Source organism: Brassica rapa, chromosome A05, assembly GCF_000309985.2.
Source record: "Brassica rapa cultivar Chiifu-401-42 chromosome A05, CAAS_Brap_v3.01, whole genome shotgun sequence".
Lineage (NCBI taxonomy): Eukaryota > Viridiplantae > Streptophyta > Magnoliopsida > Brassicales > Brassicaceae > Brassica > Brassica rapa.
The window spans coordinates 20,918,278-20,936,433 of record NC_024799.2 but is presented as its reverse complement, the minus strand read 5'-3'; the positions used below and the strand labels follow the sequence as shown (position 1 = coordinate 20,936,433).

General features: G+C 30.7%; 3 protein-coding genes across 3 annotated transcripts; 2 read left to right on the top strand and 1 right to left on the bottom strand.

Moving 5' to 3' along the window:
* The first annotated feature begins 1,873 nt into the window (after nucleotides 1-1,873).
* LOC103869469 (PI-PLC X domain-containing protein At5g67130) lies at nucleotides 1,874-4,340 on the top strand. The gene is made up of 8 exons (XM_009147555.3): nucleotides 1,874-2,079; nucleotides 2,160-2,282; nucleotides 2,394-2,531; nucleotides 2,678-2,776; nucleotides 2,860-3,163; nucleotides 3,260-3,483; nucleotides 3,563-3,649; nucleotides 4,064-4,340. The coding sequence occupies exons 1-8, from the start codon at nucleotides 1,999-2,001 to the stop codon at nucleotides 4,229-4,231; spliced, it is 1,224 nt and encodes a 407-aa protein (XP_009145803.1). The 5' UTR covers nucleotides 1,874-1,998; the 3' UTR covers nucleotides 4,232-4,340.
* Nucleotides 4,310-8,699, bottom strand: LOC103869468 (uncharacterized protein At4g06744). The gene is made up of 2 exons (XM_009147554.3): nucleotides 5,208-8,699; nucleotides 4,310-4,999 (listed from the first exon to the last, which is right to left on the bottom strand). The coding sequence occupies exons 1-2, from the start codon at nucleotides 6,017-6,019 to the stop codon at nucleotides 4,432-4,434; spliced, it is 1,380 nt and encodes a 459-aa protein (XP_009145802.1). The 5' UTR covers nucleotides 6,020-8,699; the 3' UTR covers nucleotides 4,310-4,431.
* Nucleotides 7,266-13,871, top strand: LOC103869781 (polyadenylate-binding protein 8). The gene is made up of 5 exons (XM_033292696.1): nucleotides 7,266-7,352; nucleotides 12,794-13,444; nucleotides 13,511-13,588; nucleotides 13,667-13,762; nucleotides 13,866-13,871. The coding sequence occupies exons 1-5, from the start codon at nucleotides 7,266-7,268 to the stop codon at nucleotides 13,869-13,871; spliced, it is 918 nt and encodes a 305-aa protein (XP_033148587.1).
* The last annotated feature ends 4,285 nt before the right edge of the window (nucleotides 13,872-18,156 follow it).

The window sequence follows — 18,156 nt, the reverse complement described above, 5'->3', positions numbered from 1 at the left end:
AAAGTGTTTTACTATAAATTAATTAAGTTTAAGTTATTGGGTGAAAAAAAAAGAACAAAAACTAGATAACCAATAATAATATAATATGTTAGGGGTGGACGTTCAGATGCCCGTTCGGGTTCGGGTCGGGTATTTAGAATTTTCTGGTATTTTGGTATAGGCGTACAAAATTCGTTCGGGTATTTTTATACTTCAGGTCAAGTTTGGGTATTTTTAGTTCGGGCTCGGTTATTTTGGGTCGGATTCGAATATTGAGATTTTGAAAAAAAAAGAAATTATATTTTTTATTTTTAGGTTTATTCTATTTGAAAATATAGATTTCACTTAAATGATTTTTTTATTTTTAATAAATTAAATGATTGTTAGATTTGTAGATATCATTTCAAAAATAAATGAACATTAATTTAGCTATTGTTTTGAAATTTTGAATGTTTTGTTAATACATGAAATAAAAAAACTTGAAATGTATTTTAATTGATTGACAAATCATTTTCTCTGTAATTATATGTATATTGTATGATCTTAAAGTATGTGTAACATCAATATAAATATTTTAAATAAAATGAAAGATGTAAACAAGAAATATAAGGGTAAGTATACATATGTTCGGTTATCTTCGGATATCCATTCGGTTTCGGATATCAAATCTCTCATAAATCAATATCCGTTCGAGTATTTTGCTATTTCGGTTTGGAATTCGGTCCAGTTTTTTAGGTCAGGTTCGGATACGAGTTCAGGTATCAGGTAAAATGTCCACCCCTAAAAGATGTGTAAGAGTGGGGTCAAATTATTTGGATTCAACTAGTTGAAAAAAATTAACACTTGTGAATCCAGGTATGATTTTTTTCAATTCAACACCTGCATTACATTGGTTTAAGCTGTTGAATAATTTATTCAACAGGCCCATTGCTGATAGTCACATGACATACAGATTTTTCGAGATCCCCTTTTTTATACTCCTTCAGTTCCATAATATAGAATGTTTTGCTTAAAATCATGAGGATTAAAAAACTTACATTTTAGAAACTAATATTATTAATAATATAAATTTAGAATAACTTAGCCAATCATAAATAATGTAATAAAATGTTTTTGGTCAACTAATTTTTAATAAAATTAAAATATTTTTAAAATATCAAAATATCTTATATTATGGAACATTATTATTTTTTTAAAAACATTTTATATCGTGGAAGAGAAGGAGTAGTATACTGTATACTAGTAGTATCCATCCTCTGAATCCATGTAAACTATGTTGTAGCGGGCGGATCTTCGAAGACGTCAGTTCAAATTTATCTTGATCAGATGAAGATACTGCCACCTTCTAGTTTATTATTAATTCTCTTATGCTCTTCATCATCAAACACCTATAAATGTTAACATGCGGGACATTGTATATGTCATTTACAAGATAATGATTAATATGAAAGTATATATTATTAAAAAATACAGATATCATGTCGTATAGTATTGTTATCCCTCATGTGAGGTTGTTTTTCTATAGATTTGGACCGGCACAAACGTAACTTTTATAAGATTAATAAAGCACTTTAAAAAATGTAGCTGGCATGCTATTTATAACTAGATATTTTGTTATACGATGATGATAGCGGTCACATATATTTTTCCCTTTTTTGGGTGAAATATATTATTTTAAAAACAACAAAAGAAGAATTTCTTATAGCAAAATGGAATATAAAAAGCATGAAGCCATCAATACAAAACGAGAAACCAAAAGAAGCATCTTCTCCTCTGGTAGCTAGCTATTAATATCACCATTGTCTCCGAGATACCCGCAACTTCTTACCTTTTTCTCAAGAGAAAAAGATAAATTTAGACTTCTAAGTTTCTATTTTCTTCTTTGTTGGCAAATGCAGATAACCAGTTGAAAATCTTTTGTATTTTACAAAGTAGTTTCTTCTTCCCAAAATCCTTGGGGGGTTAATTCTTTTTCTCTTTTCAAAAGTTTTATGGGATTTTGTAGCAAGAAAGAAGACAATGTTTCAAAGTCTCACCTTCTTTCTAACAGTTCTTCTCATTCCATGTTTTCTCATCTTTAACCCTTCCTCTGCCCTCAAGGTAAGGAAAATCGTAACAAAGTGTATTCTCAAACTCATCAAGAATGTATCACAAATTGTTGATCATTGTGTGATTGGTAGGAAGGAGAAACATGCATCGTGACCAAGAATTGTGATCAGGGACTACACTGCGAATCGTGTCTCTCAAGCGATAATTTTCGACCTAGATGCTCCCGAATGCAAACCGTTAACCCCACCTCTAAGGTTTGTTCTTTTTTTTTTTGTGTTTCCTCTCTTTTCGTTTAAACATTTAGATGATATATATATATATATGTATTTGATTAATCGATTGATTGATGTTTATATGTGATAAAGGTGAAAGGGTTGCCTTACAACAAATACACGTGGTTGACAACACACAATTCATTTGCTCGAATAGGTGCAAGATCAGGCACAGGCTCTATGATTCTTGCTCCTTCCAACCAACAAGATTCAATCACAAGCCAACTTATTGTAAATATTCTTCATAAACTCATTTAAAATATTTCATTCTTTCCTTCAAAGAAAAGAAGTGTACTTCATTCTTTTGATAAACCCATTTTAAAAGTTAATTTCTTTAAATTTTATTGTATCTTTTATTTTATTCTGTGGGTTTCCAGAATGGTGTTAGAGGGTTTATGCTTGACATGTACGACTTCCAGAACGATATATGGCTTTGCCATTCTTATGGTGGAAACTGCTTCAACTACACAGCGTTTGTAAGTTCCATGGATTCACACACATAAGTCGATCGGTTCAAATGTCAAAAATGTTTTTAATCTGGTCTTTGGTTCGTATGTAGCAACCGGCTCTTAACATTCTACACGAGTTTCAAGTGTTTCTAGACAAGAACAAGGATGTGGTTGTGACACTTATCATCGAGGACTACGTGAAATCTCCCAATGGTTTAGGCAGAGTGTTTGATGCATCCGGGTTACGAAATTTCATGTTTCCGGTAACAAGTATGCCTAAGAACGGAGAAGATTGGCCTACCATCGATGAAATGATAACTAAGAACCAACGGATGCTGGTTTTTACGTCAAATCCTCAAAAAGAAGCTACTGAAGGATTCGCATTTTTATGGAAATACATGGTAGAGAATCAATGTGAGTCCATCTCTAAACAGTTTTTCCTAATATATTTGATACATTATATTATTATTATTATTATTATTTAAAACTGATATGACGTTATGTTTTTAGATGGAAATGGAGGCATGAGGCCTGGAGTGTGTACCAATAGACCAGAGTCAGCTGCTATGGGAGATCAATCTAGATCACTAGTTCTGGTAAACTATTTTCCTGATACTGCGGATTTGATGGGATCTTGTAAACAGAACTCTGCTCCTCTTCTTGACGCCATACAAAAATGTCAAGAAGCCTCTGGACAACGCTGGCCTAACTTCATTGCCGTTGATTTCTACAAGGTGTGTAAGATAATGTGGTTAGAGTTTGGTGAGATTTGATCCGGTTTAAATAATGTTAATATGTATGTGTGTGGTTTAGAGAAGCGATGGTGGAGGAGCTCCAAAAGCAGTTGATGTTGCTAACGGCCGTTCACTTTGCGGCTGTGACGATATATCCGCTTGTAAGGTTAGTAGTCTATGGTTCTTTTTTTGGAATGACTAGAAGGTTTTCAGTCCAAAATATCTTATAGGACGAGATCTATGCCATGTTAAATTAACTTTATTTAAGCGAGCAAATCCTTCATAACAGAAATCAAACTTATGACCAAGGCTGGATCTGAGAATTTGGGGGCACAAATATTTTTTGAAAAACTTTTATAAAAATCTTTTTTTTCCCATAATCTGGAGCCTATTTTATGTAAGAAATCTATAAAAAAAATTGGGGACCCTATTTATGACCCGTTAGATTAGTCCCTCGAAGATAAGTAAATATGAAAATATAATGGTTTATAAGGTTTCAAACCTGTGATCTTCACGTTATTCGCACTATATGGATTTTGCATGTCATAGAAGATGTTAACGTTTTTGTGTGTGTATGTAGGAAAACATGCCGTATGGGACGTGTGAGAAACGTGAAGAGCCGACGAAACTGGATTCGAAACTCATGATGATTGCGAAACTTACAGCCGATGCTACCAAACCGACCCAACTTGGGCTTTCTGTGTTTGTTGTAACCTTTGTCTCACTTCTCTCATTTTTTGGACATTGAGGGTTACTTTATACCAACTAATATATGTTCCGGGTTTCGGTTCACAAAGAACCAAACCCGATTAAACTCGATACGATCAAGACAAAACTTATTTTACTTGTAATGACAATACACACATTGCATTTATTCAGCAAATCACACTTGCAATATAAAAATAAACATGAATATCCATAATTACGTAAAAAACAATTTGGTTTTGTCTAAAGATTCCGAATCCCGTTCGGGTTAAGAGCACGGTACGATACTGGTGGCGAAGCCTGACCGTCTAACTCTTCTTGCTCCGGTTTAATCCGGTGCGGGGCCTTATCACAAGGCATGTAAAAGAAAGACTTGGACTTAGGACACTTCTGTTTTCGCATGAAGAATTTTGCGCACTCCCATGGCGTTCTCTGATAAGGAAGGTCTAGAATACAGTTCATGCGAACGTCTAGAATCTTCTTCTTGATAAGTTCTCTACATTTTGGACCAACCTGCGTGAAGTAATTGAACGAGAGTGAAACGTTCTTGAGTGCTGAGAGCTCGCATACGATCTCCGGTATGGTACCGTAGAACTTGTTTCTAGCCAAGTTGAGCTGTTCCATCTTGTCTAGGCATCCGAAAGAGTATGGAATCGGACCGGTTAGCTGGTTAAACTCGACGTCAAAAACCGTAGCTTGGTTAAGCTTCCCGATTTGGTATGGTAAGCAACCGGTTAACTTATTATTTAAGAACAGGACTTCTTGTAGGGACTTGATATCACCTATGCTTTCGGGAATAGGACCCGTGAATCTGCATCACGTCACATGAAAGTCCAACGAACCTCTTTAGATAATTAATTTATATAGACCTAACACCTAACCTACTACAAAAACCAAAACAGAGTAATTAATGTTTTAATGAAGAATGTCTAATTAAATTTCTAACGACTAAACACATATTTTGAAACACTTTTAGATTTCATTCAATGAAACTAAATAAATTGTGGAGCTTTTGTGACCTGTTGTTAGCGAATGTGAGGTAAAGAGCAGTGATGGATCCGAGATTCTCGGGGAGTCTCTGAACAAGATTGTTGTGGTTGAGGAACAAGACGTCTAGGTCAAGATTGAAAACCTGAGGAGGCACAGAACCGGAGAAAGAGTTGAATCTAAGATCGAGGAACGTGAGGTTGGTTGCTTTTAAGACAGAGCTTGGAAACTCTCCGGAGAGCTTGTTGTTGCTGAGATCAAGCTCGAATAAGTACTTCAAGTTGCTGACTTCGGGAACAGCGCCCACGAAGTTGTTGCTGTTTGCGTGGAAGATGGTGACTTCTTCTAACTTGTTGAGGAAGTTATCTAGCCTTAGTTTCTTGCCTCCGAAGTTAAACTGGTTGAACTGGATGCTCGCGAGTGCGAGATCGTTTGTTCCCGGGAACTTTGCGCACTCGAGCCCTATGTACTTGTCTTCGGCGCAAATGTCAGTGCCTACCCATGTTTTGAGTATCTTCTTTGGATCATTTTCGACTAGGTTTTGGAACTTCTTGATGACTGGATACACTTTCTCTATTAGTGGACTAGAGAACTGTGGCGGAGGTGGCGGTGGAGGAGGAGGCGGAGGACAGTCTTCTGGCTCCGGAGGCGGCGGTGGAGGACAGTCTTCTGGCTCCGGAGACGGCGCAGGAGAATAGTCATTGGAGCTTTCACCGCCGCCGATGATGATTTCAAGAGCGTTTCTGTCGGTGATGAGGTTGTTTCTTGTGGCTAGAATTGAAAGAAAGTGAAGAGACAGAAACAATAAGATGAAAGAAGAGGAATGGTTATAATTTGGGGCCATTGGTGAAAGGTTTGATGCGAGCTTTGAGGATTGGCTTAGAGAAAGATTAATTATATAGAAAGAGTGTGAGCAAAAGTGAAGCTGTGAAGTCAATGCAGATGTATTATTCTTGTTGGCAGCTTTAGAGCATATAATTAGTAAAATCTAAAAATGAATTATTCGTTAGAATGAAAAAATATTAATGTAATTAAATGTCCATTTTGTAATGCCAAAGGGTGGTTGCATACATGTGTAGCTTCGTTGGTCTTATCATTTTTCTTCCGTCAACGGCTTATTCTAAATGATTGTCGTACTAATATTAAAAAGTGACATATATTCTTTAGTATGTGAGTGGCAGAAAGATAAGTAATTAATATGTGCAGAAACTAAATTATTCACGTTAGGTGATTAAAATTATAAACGTTGGTTGGATAGAGCAGAAAAATGATGTCGATCGGTTCAACCTGAATAACCAAACCAAAACCCAAAAGTTTTGGTTTGGTTCGTTTCGGTAGTAAGATTTTATCTTGAATCATCGTTAAATTTACTTTTTATATCTTTTCTTTTTAATATATAGCATATATATATGTTTATGTAATAATTTATTTTTTGGAAAATCTGTACATTTAATTTGTAATTTTATTTTATTATTAAGAGAAATCTATTGTAGACAAAGCTTTTATTTGAGATATATAAGAACAAGAAAGATGAGAGATTGTTAATCGCTCTTAGCAGCAATCACTTCGAAGCATCTGTCTTAATACAGATTGTCAATCGCTCTTAGTAGCAATCACTTCGTAGCTTCCGGCTGAACTCCTCGGAATCATCCAGGACATCGAACATCTATCCTCTCTATTTGTTTTTGTTTCTTTTAAGTATGTTGAGAGATTGTTAAACTCTCCTGCTGATCAACTTGCAAAAGCTACTCTCTGTACGGCTACTCTGGTTTCTCCACCGTAGATTTCGAAAGTGGATTTAATATAAGTATGTGGTGTTCAAAAAAAAAAAGAACAAGAAAGATGAATTGTTCTTCCAAAAAGTTAATGGAGCCACGACCGGCCTTGACTGATTATCTTCCCTCTGACTTCTTCTTGTTAGCAAGAAAAATATAGATGAAACGTTCGCTGAAGCATCATTGGCTTTTCCTTTGTTGAGTTCGTCGTACTCGTACGTAGTGAATAAAAAGAAGAGAAGGAAGAGAGAAGAACTACAAGAAAAAAACATGGCGTACTGGTGGTGGTGGTGGAGGGAACCGAGCATTTATGAAATGGCGGAAGCAGGGTATATGTTGCTGTACGTCGGTGATATTGAGCCGACAGTGACAGATTATGTTCTGTTCGATGCGTTTTCCCAGGCAAGTCAAGTTAGTTCTGCTCGTGTTTCCGGATATTCGATCACCAGGAAATCTAGCTATGGCTACGTTAGCTTTCACCATTCTCGTGATGGTAACTTTTGATTTTTGGTTTTACTGTTTAGATTAGATTAAAATTAAGGTTGTGCTTGGTAATGACTTTTTGCTTTAGGCTTTTAATATTGTAGAAATTTTTCTGGCTGTAAATAAAAAATCAGGTTTTATAGGTTGTAATTGGTGATATAGCTTTAAAAGCATTGTTTAGAAAAAAAAAAGCTTTAAAAGCATTAAAGACTTTTTAAAAAAATCTTAAAAGTCTCATATATCAATACTATTAAAACAGAAGACCCTTTTTTGAGGTGCCCTCCTGTTTCAACAATATTTACAAGACAATGCCACTAGATTATTTTTAAACTATGATTTTAATTAAATTATTAAAGCATTATTTACTTATTCCACAAAATCTTCTCTTCCAACAAACTAATCTATTAAATCATTAAAGCTATCGTAACCTAACTAATCTTATATTATTTCTCTATACTAAAAAAAAAATCTAACTATATTATTTCTATTAACATAACCAATCATAAACCATATGTTTTTTTTTTTTGAAGTATATGGTGTTGTGTGGGTTTTACGTATTGAAACTTACACCATCTAATAACATACAAGATTTTCAAATTGACATGTAATATATATACATAAAGTCTGATATAATGTATTTTGGCAGTATTCATAATTATACGTTCCTAACATATATGATCCCTAATCCACAATACCCTAAACCTCAAATCATTAATTTTTATTTTATTTTTACCCCTCATCTATTGAAAATAAAGCATAAAAACAGAATTAGAGATAACTGTTAAATTAAAGTCGAAGTGTTTTTTTTTAAATATATATGCTTAATAACAAATTTATTATTATACCAATTTCTTTTTTAACTATTCAAATACTGTGCCGGTTGTTATCGTAGTTGCAATTTTTTTTTCAAATCAATAATAAACAATAGAAATTAGAAAAATAAAAAATCGTAAACCTTAATATCTAAAATATTATAGCATAAAAACTAGCGCCCAATCATTATAGTTCTCAATTTTCCACAAATCAACTTTTGTGAAACAGAAACAAAACAAATCGTTAGTTTATAACAAACTGACGAATATGCTGAAATGGTATTAGATGGTATAAAACTTTTTTTTTTAACAACAAGATGGTATAAAACTACATTCATCAACAGCTTGACAAAAGCATTCACCACAAATAACAAAAAAAAAAGACTAAATCAGTCGTAAAATTAAATTTTCTTAGCAAGATTAAACCTTTTAAAACTTTTTGGCGGATTCAAATCAAAGTGCTTCACTCATGGACCGAAATAAGACCGCTAATCGAATGGATATCCAAATATCCAAAATACATTTTGTATACCTAAAAATATTGATTATATTTAGATGTAAAATTATCAAATATTCTAAATACTAATTATAAACCGAATTATCCAAAAAGGAAGTGACCGTTTTATACAACCATGTCTTTGCCTTATTTAAAATCTATATTTTCTAATTACTGAAATTATTCCATGACGTACCTTACTATATATTACTTGATTTCTTTTCCCTTTCAATGAAATACTTAAACCCTTTCTAACTTTACAGAATTATAATTAATTATATTCTTCAAATATATGTCATCAAATAATTGTAAAAAGTTTCATACTTTAGTAAAAAAACTATCTATAACCCAAAAAAATATTGTATTATTCAATAGACTCTTAGTTTAAAGTTTCCAAAAAATATTATTATTTTAATTATATTCGAATATATTTTATTTCATATATATATATATATATATATATATATATATATATATATATATATATTATATGATAAACTATCCTATATATTGAGAAAATATTTATTGTTAGATCATCCCCTTCGTAACAGTGATTTACAAAAATGTGAATGGTTCTTATTTAAACATAATAAAGTATTACTTTCTATCCGTATATAATATAATTTATCAATAAAAAAATCCAACCCCCCCCCCCCCCTCCCCCAATTACGTGAATTACTTGAATAGATACAATCCAAATGTGAATTTCAGTTTTCCAGGTTTAACTCAGGTTTTGGACGTGTTTTTAAAATTTTTATAACATTGTCAAAATTAAATCCAAACTTTTTTAATTTAGTTCACTTTGGTTTTATAAGAAAATAAAAACCTGACTCAAACTGCACATCACCCGAATTGATCTGATTCGAAAATGCATGGTTCTCCTAAACGGGTCTTAAAATCCCAATAACTTGAAAATTGAATAATCCTAACTGACACGTACCTTAAACCCGAATGACTATCACTATGAGAAGTTAAAATAAATTACTTTCAGTTAAATATGTCAAAACTCAAAAATTAAAATTCAGACCGAAAATTAGTAACTGTTAAATCAAAAAATTTAACCGAAATGTTATCCCGCGCTTTCAAAGCGCGGGTCAAAATCTAGTCTATCTTATTAAAACTCAAGTACAAAATTGAAGTGTTTGCAGACTTGAATAGGACTATTAAAAAATTTAGAGTGTTTGGAAATATGGATTGCAGTCTTTACAAAAAAAATATTTTTGTTTGAAAACAAGGATAGTAGTATTAAGAAAAAAAAGTAATGGGCTTATGTTTTTTTAAAAAATTGAAAGTTATCTAGGCCACTTTTAAAATATACCAAAATGGTCAATCTAATTGCCTAATTTTTTTTTTCTAAACTAACCATAAAACAACATTTAAACTTTATATACATATTTCAAATCAAAATAATAATTCAAATTTGATTTATATCAAAAATTGATTCAAAAATATACATATATTCAAAAATGGATTTTTACTAAACTATTTTTCAATAACCATTATAAAAAAAATATTGTCAATATATATAAGAAAAATATAATACAAAGCCCAATTTGAAATACCAACTCAAATTATGGTTTTTATATTTCATATTAAGTTTTAAAAATATAATATATGTAATTATTTATATGATGGTATGTATAAAATACTATTAATTATATGATTACTTATATGATGGTACATATAAAATACAATTAATTATATGATGATAAAATACGATATATAATAATGACTAGGGATGGGCTTTTGGGTACCCATACGGGTTTGGTTCTGATCGGTTTGTATTTCGGGTTTTCGGGGTCAAAGATTTCAGCCTTATTAGAATGTTTCTAAATTTTGGTTTGAGGTCGATTTGGATCTTTGCGGGTTTGGTTTGGGTTTGGATAACTAATTTAAATTATTTTTAAAGTCTTAAATCATTATATATTTTAAATTTCTCAAAATGTATAAATAAAATAATATATTACGTATAAATTTGAATAACATATGTCATAATACTTAAGCTTAACATATCAATTGGCTTGATTTAAAATTTTGGATACGGAATCAATAATTATTTTAAGTATTTTTGGTGATTTGAGTATACTTTAACTATTTCAGATATTTACTTTTGACTATCTATATATATTTTCAAGTATTTAAACCAATTTAAAAGTATCATTTTTGATGTTTTATATACGTTAAATCTAAAAATAATTAATATATATATAAGTATATAAATCTATTTTTAGATAAATTCGGATATCCAAATACTTCGGTTCGGATCAGATTCGGTTCTTTAAATAACAAAATTTTGAATAATTAGAAAATTTAATCAATTTATGTTCGGGTTTGGTACTATATTTTTGGATGTGTATCGGTTATGTTCCTCGGATTCATTTTTCCAAATCCTAATAATTACATGAAAAACAAATATCAACATATTTTTCAAAATATACACCCGCGCGCCTGCGCGGATCAAAATCTAGTTATTATTATTATCTAATCAAGTTTTATTGATCAGAAAAACCTCTAAAACACGTAAAGCCAGTTTTTCTTCTTGTTGTTCACTAAACTATTGATTTTCTTCAAGAAGAAAAACATTCGGTAATATATGACTTTAGTTTCAGGGAAACTAAGCCTACTTAACGATATAAAAAAACACAAATTTACTAGCTATCTAAAAAACCTCCTTCTTTTCTACTTTCTCTTTCTATATTTCTCTGCCTTCTTTCTACAAATCTAATTTCTAATTTTTTTTCTAATTTCAAGACTTTAGAATCTTTTTAAAGCCTTCAAAGATTTTAGAGCAGGTCCAACTATCGTATCTCATTTTGAAAAGAAATATTAAAATAATAAAAAAGAGTAGAAAAGATTACCTTCGGTTATGATCCTTAGTTGTTATTTGTCAACTTCTGCTTGTTTTTTTTCCAAAAGAAATAAATTTTAGCAACAAAATTACACATGATTAAGGGGGTGATTGGTAGTTGCTGTAGGTAGTGTCAACCGTCCTATTTATTTCTACAACACCAAATTCAAAGCAATCAAGCTTTAATTTTTTTTTTTGAAACCACAGTTCTTAAAATAATCTACAGCTGTACAAGTGCTCTGCATAGCCAAATATCCAAAGCAATTTTTTAGTGCTTTCCATAAAATTCTACAGTAATAAAATCTAAAGCCAAAGCAAAAAATTTACAGATTTTTTTCTACAGTAAAATTTTTAAAGCTACAGCCATTACCAATAGTCAACTTCTCGCGTGCCCCCAATGTGACAATGCCAAATCTATTATGGGCTCTTAGAGTCTCCTATACCCTTATTTCATAATTCTTTTTTTGATCAAAATCCAAACTTCCAAATCAAATCCTTCCCGGTTATCAAAACTAAACCCTAACCCCCCCTATGGATTAGTGAACCCATGGGCAAATATTTAAATTTTATACCTTTCAAATTCAGAAAAAAAAAATTTAAAATCGTTTTTAATCATATTTTGATGATTTTTTCGAAAATATGGAAAACAACGTTTTTGGATTTTTGAAATATTTTTATCAAATTCTATAAATCAAATAAAAAATATTAACGTTTCTATTTTAATTTTATGATTTTTCGTTTGATATATAAAATTAAAAAAACAAAAGTGTCCTTTTGAAATTGTGTTATGAGATATAGGGGTATGAGAAGATTTGTCTCCATTACCAATCAGACTTTAAATTATTATTACTTTTGAGATTAGAACATGTTTTTAGATATTACTAATGAGGTTGCCACGCTATATCACCAATCACAACCTAGGGTTCAGTGCTTTCTCGAGTTACCGTTTCTAGCTATGTATTCACGTACTTCTGATTTTCTTCTATGGTCGACCGGTTGATAGCACAAAGAGCACTAGAGATGATGAACCGCACTACTATTAATGGAAAAGAGATTAGAGCTATTTATCATGTCCATGATCCAAGTCTTCTTCGAAAGGGCTGGGTTGGTTGTATACTTATAAAGGTATAAACTGAAACGTGAAACTCAAAAGAATAGTTTCTTTTGTTTCTTGATCTCCAATATAATCTGACATTGTTTACAGAATCTTGAAGAGTCCATCGGCCACAAAGCACTCTACGACACATTTCGGAGTTTTGGATCCATTCTAAGATTCAAATTGGCTACTAATAATGACACTGGTCGTTCACAAGGCTTTGGCTTTGTGCAGTATGAAAACGAAGAATCAGCTCTCAAAGCCATTGGTTATTTGAACGGAATGCTTCTTAACGATGAGAAAATATATGTAGGACCTTTTCTTCAGAGAGGTTCTCCATACGATAAGGGGATCTTCACTGATATTTACGTCAAGAATTTCTCCAAGTCATTGGCTGATGAAGAGCTTGAGAAGATTTTTGGAGAGTTTGGACCGACGACGAACTGTCTGATCATAAGGAAAGGTGAAGTTCGTCAAGGAAAGTCTAAAGGCTATGGTTTTGTTAGTTTTGAAAATCCAGAGGATGCTGAGAAAGCTGTTGAGGCTTTAAACGGGAAGAAGTTTGAGGACAAGGAGTGGTTGGTCACGAAATCGAAAATGACGTATAAGAATGGATATAATTTGAAGCGAGGTTTGAAATATTACATCAACATATCTCAGGGTTTGAACTACTTGTGTGTTAAGAAGCTGCATAAAAGTGTAACTGATGAAATTCTCAAAGACTATTTCTCTCCCTATGGAACTATAATATCATGCAAGGTTTGTTTGTACATTTATAGAAAATCTCGAGGATATTCTAGGTATAACACGTGTGGATGTGGATAGGTCATGCAAGACTCTAGTGGAGTGAGTAGAGGATCAGGCATTGTTGCGTTTTCGAAACCTGAGGAAGCTTCTAAAGCTGTAAGTTTCTAGAAACAATGTATCACTTTATTTGGAACAGAGAAACTAATACTGGTGGTTGTTTTTCCATGTATTCAGATGGAGGAAATTAATTGGAAAAAGAAGATAAGGAAACAAGTTTACGTGGATTTAGCTATGTCACTTGCAAATGCAACTCCCGAACAGCAGAGAACCGTACGTGAATGTTTTGTTTGCCTTTATAGTTTTTTTTTTTTTTTTTGCCTTTATAGTTATATCCTTGTCTCTCTCTTTCTTTTTGTTGTGTTCTTTTTCTAAGAAGTGAAATGATTTGTACAGATGTTAGGTGAGAGTCTTTACCCTATGGTGGAACAACTTGAGCCAGAGTCAGCAGCAAAGATTACAGGAATGCTTCTTGAAATGGACCAAACCAAAGTTCTTCACTTGCTTGAATCCTTCGTGGCTCTCGAATCCAAAGTCGCAGAGGCAACTGCGATCCTGAGGACTGTAAAAGAGCAGCAGCAACAACAACATAGAGGTGGGTCTGAATCTGCGAGTGGCTCAAAATCCTCTCTAAGCCCTGACTCAAAACCCTCTCTAAGCACAAGTTTTATAAGCCCAAAGCCCAAGTCACTAGCGCGTGTGAACAGTCGACTATCGATTGGCGAGAGGTCAGTCGTGTTGCTGACCAACAGATTTGATTCCTTCGAATGATGTGGTTTCAGGAACAAGTCTGAATATCTTTTAAAAAAAGTCTCAATATCTGTGTTTATAATGCTAATCTCCTTAAATCATTTGTAACATAGTAGTAAACATTGAATTCTATAATGAAAGTACTACATTTTTCTCGCAAAAGTTTGCGAGTGTGTGTATATAAACTATACATATCAAAGAAACAAAACAAGACAATTTTTTTTGCAACCTAAGTTTTTTTGGGGAAATTTTAAGGGATAATTGATAAAACCAATCCAAATATTCATGTCAAACATAAAAGTGAACTCTACTTTCGGTCAAATGCAAAACCAACATAAAAATATGGTAAATATATTATGTAACCCTTATGACCAAACAAAAAAAACAGAAATGGATTTTACAATTTTGTCCTTAGTAAGTCTACACGTAATAGAAAGAAATTTACATATATGTAGACCTCCTAAAAAATCTACTGTTATAGATTTATTATGTAGTCTACATTGTAATTTGATCTAAAAATTTAATTTTAAAAATGTATAAAATAATTATTGTGATATTTTTAATTAATCATCAATATAATGATTAATATGAAGTTAATAAATTAAAATTTTATATAATTGAACAATTTTAAGGAATATACTCTAATTTGCTAACCATGAGTTAGACAGTCTGGTTTAGAAACAAAAGGTTATAACATGTTATGTATTCTAGTGGTAGATTTCTTAGGGTTAGATTTAGTTTTTTTTTGTTTTATTGACTTAAATTTGTATATTAATGCCTAGTAGTTTATATTTTGTATAATTTGATATTTGATACAGTAACTAAGACTTTTTATCATAGAGCAAAACATTTAGGGTTTAAGATTTGTGGTTTAGGGTTTCGTAGACCTACAATAAAGTCTATTTAGCTGGAGACATCTTTTTCAGTCTACGTTTTTCAAATTTGTTTACAAAAAAATCATTATATTTAAACTAAGTTGAGTTTCTTAAGAATAAAAATGTGAAATCATAAATTATAACTATTAAAAACCAAAAAAAATAGTAAATCATATATTAAAACTAAAATTAATAAAGAATAAACAACAATAATGAAATTATTATAGTAGACTTCCAAAAAGGTCTGCTAAATTACGATAAAATCTACTCCAAAATTTTAATTTTAATAGACTTCAAAAGAAGTCTACAGTGTCATTAATTTTTTAAGCTAGTTACATTTTTTGTCTCCCTATATAAATGAAATTTATACAATCTCTCTCTAAAATGGATGCATAAGTTTTTAAAACTCTCTCACTTCTCTTTAAAACTCTCTCCCTTTTCTCTAAAGTTCTCTCTCTTCTCTCTAAAACTCTCTCATTTATCTTCCTCTCTCTAAAATTCTCTCAAGTCTTTCTCACAATATTATCCTGTCATTTTAGATATTATGATTCATGGTTTTCATCTTCTCCTTTAAAAATGTAAGTTTTAGATCTATAGTTTTTAAATGTGAATTTTTATGTTATTTATTTCTCATAATATTATCTTTTTTTGTAGTTATTATCACTCTTGGATTTCATCTTCTCCTCTTAAAATGTAAGTTTTAGATTAATAAATTTGAATGTGTATTTATAGGTTTATATTCAAATAAATTTATAGATCAAGCTCTGTTCATTTACTTTGATACTATTTTATCTTATAAATTCTATTTTGTAAAGTATTTTTAGATTTAAAATTATTTTCACATTTAGAAATGTATAATTTTTTTTCAGATCTGAAAATTATCAGACAGTGTAGACTTCTAAAGAGGTCTGCTTATAAACTTAAGCTAGTAGACTTCATATGAAGTCTACTAAGCCACAAAGTTTAAACAAACTTCATTAGAAGTCTACAAAATATGACTTTAATTTTTTTCTATGTTTTTGAAATAATTTTATCTTATTTTCCAGGTATTGTTTTTCATGGTTGTTCTTTTCTCCTCCCAAAAATGTAAGGTTTACATCTATAGATTTTAAACATGTGTTCTAATATTTATATTTAAATAAAGCTACATATTCAAATTCTATGCCTTTCATTTATTACTATTTTGTCTATTAAATTATATTTTTAAAGTTTTTTTAGATTTAAACTTATTTTATATTTTAAATGTATGTAATTTCTTATATCTAGTTTTTTTTTATAGAGTATACTTCACTTGAAGTCTACTACCCTTGACTTTTAAGCATATTTCAATAGAAGTTTACTCAAATATAATTTTAATTTTTATCTTATTTTTCATAATTTTATCTTATTTTACAGGTATTCTCTTCCGAAGTTTTCAAATCATCTTCCCAAAAATGTAAGATTTACATATATTCATTATAGGATGTTTTTGTATTTATATTGAATAAATTTATATATTCATACTTTATGTTTTTGCTTTGTTACAAGGTTGACAAAAATAACTATTTTGAAATATTTTCTAAACAAAGTATTTTAAATTACCTAAATATACACTTTTAGATAAGAAAATGTTCCGTTAGTGTAGACTTCAACTAAAGTCAACTAAAGTCCACTAAACAATAACTTTACCTAGACTTAAAAAAAAGTCTACTAAAATATAAAAAAAATCTACTAAAATATGATTTAATTTTTTATCCTATGTTTTTCTCATAACTTTATCTTACTTTACATGTACTCTTTTCCAAGACTTTATTTGAGATATCGAGATTATGAAAAATCAAACACACTCAAGAATAAATTTTAATATATTGCTATGTAATAATTTCTCATAATAAAAAATAATTGTTTAATAATTGTTTAATGCATGATCTATAAACATTGTATTCATTTTTAGTGTTGTTTGATTTGTATGATATTATTAATTTTTTGTTAGATATCAATGTTTTCACAAGATCTAATCAACTAAACAAGTAAAACCACCATAAGCTAAAACAATAACTAGCACACTTGTGAGAAGAAGAAAATCTATACAAAATTTCCAAGAAGTTTCAAGAGTAAAACTAATCACAAATTTTTGCAATAAGTTTGAAATGTATAATTATAACACATTAACTTTTGAAATTCATCCAAGACAATTAAAATTTTACTAACATACATCGTAAAATAATTAAATCGTGAAAAAATATGATGAATAATACATAAATGCACTTTTAATAGAATTTACGACGTAAACTTCAACTCCAGTCTACATTTGTAGATTGACAAAGACGTTTATACGTATTAACTAACATATAGTCAAACCAAAAATTTGTAGTGTACTTGACGCTGGTTTGATACACAAAGACGTACAAAGTGTGTCTTAGATAACTCGATCAAGTTCTGCACTTGTCGATAATTTGTGACATGCATAAGAGGAGTATTCGCGTATTCGAAGTTATTTGTTGTAAAATGACGTCTAGTAAGGAATATGTTAGCACCATCTTTTCGATTTTCTTGTCCAGATCATAATCTTCTTATGCTATTTTAGAAGTTCACCATGAGTACAAGGAACATTATTCCTCCTTTCCAATTATATACAATAGGTAACAGAGTTATTTTCAAAAAAATACAGTTTACATAGGGGTGTTCAATCCGGATATCGGTTCGGTTTCGGTTCGGTTTTTTTCAGTTTTCGGTATTTCGGTTAGTAAAATATAACTACCATTCTAAATCCATATTTACTTCGGTTCGGTTCGGTTTATATACCGTCGGTTTTCGGTTTATTCGGTTTTATACCAAAAAACATAATTATTTTGTTTGAGATCATATTATATGAATTTTAGAGTCATATTGTCAACACAATCATTTATTAAAAATATATTACATGTTCAAATAGATGAACAAAAAAGTAAAAATGCTTCTACCATCAAATAAAATAATCAATTCTATAACTAAAATTAAAGCTTGAAATTTTGAAAATAAAACTATGAAACAAAACAAAAACATAAAAGAAAAGTTTTTCCA

Coding starts and splice junctions, on each gene's coding strand:
- LOC103869469 (XM_009147555.3), top strand. CDS start 1,999: ATGTTTCAAAGTCTCACCTTCTTTCTAACAGTTCTTCTCATTCCATGT. Junction 2,532..2,677: donor CAATCACAAGCCAACTTATT/GTAAATATTCTT, acceptor GTGGGTTTCCAG/AATGGTGTTAGAGGGTTTAT. Junction 3,484..3,562: donor TTGCCGTTGATTTCTACAAG/GTGTGTAAGATA, acceptor TGTGTGGTTTAG/AGAAGCGATGGTGGAGGAGC.
- LOC103869781 (XM_033292696.1), top strand. CDS start 7,266: ATGGCGGAAGCAGGGTATATGTTGCTGTACGTCGGTGATATTGAGCCG. Junction 7,353..12,793: donor TGTTCGATGCGTTTTCCCAG/GCAAGTCAAGTT, acceptor CATTGTTTACAG/AATCTTGAAGAGTCCATCGG. Junction 13,445..13,510: donor GAACTATAATATCATGCAAG/GTTTGTTTGTAC, acceptor GGATGTGGATAG/GTCATGCAAGACTCTAGTGG.
- LOC103869468 (XM_009147554.3), bottom strand. CDS start 6,019: ATGGCCCCAAATTATAACCATTCCTCTTCTTTCATCTTATTGTTTCTG. Junction 5,000..5,207: donor CTCACATTCGCTAACAACAG/GTCACAAAAGCT, acceptor GACGTGATGCAG/ATTCACGGGTCCTATTCCCG.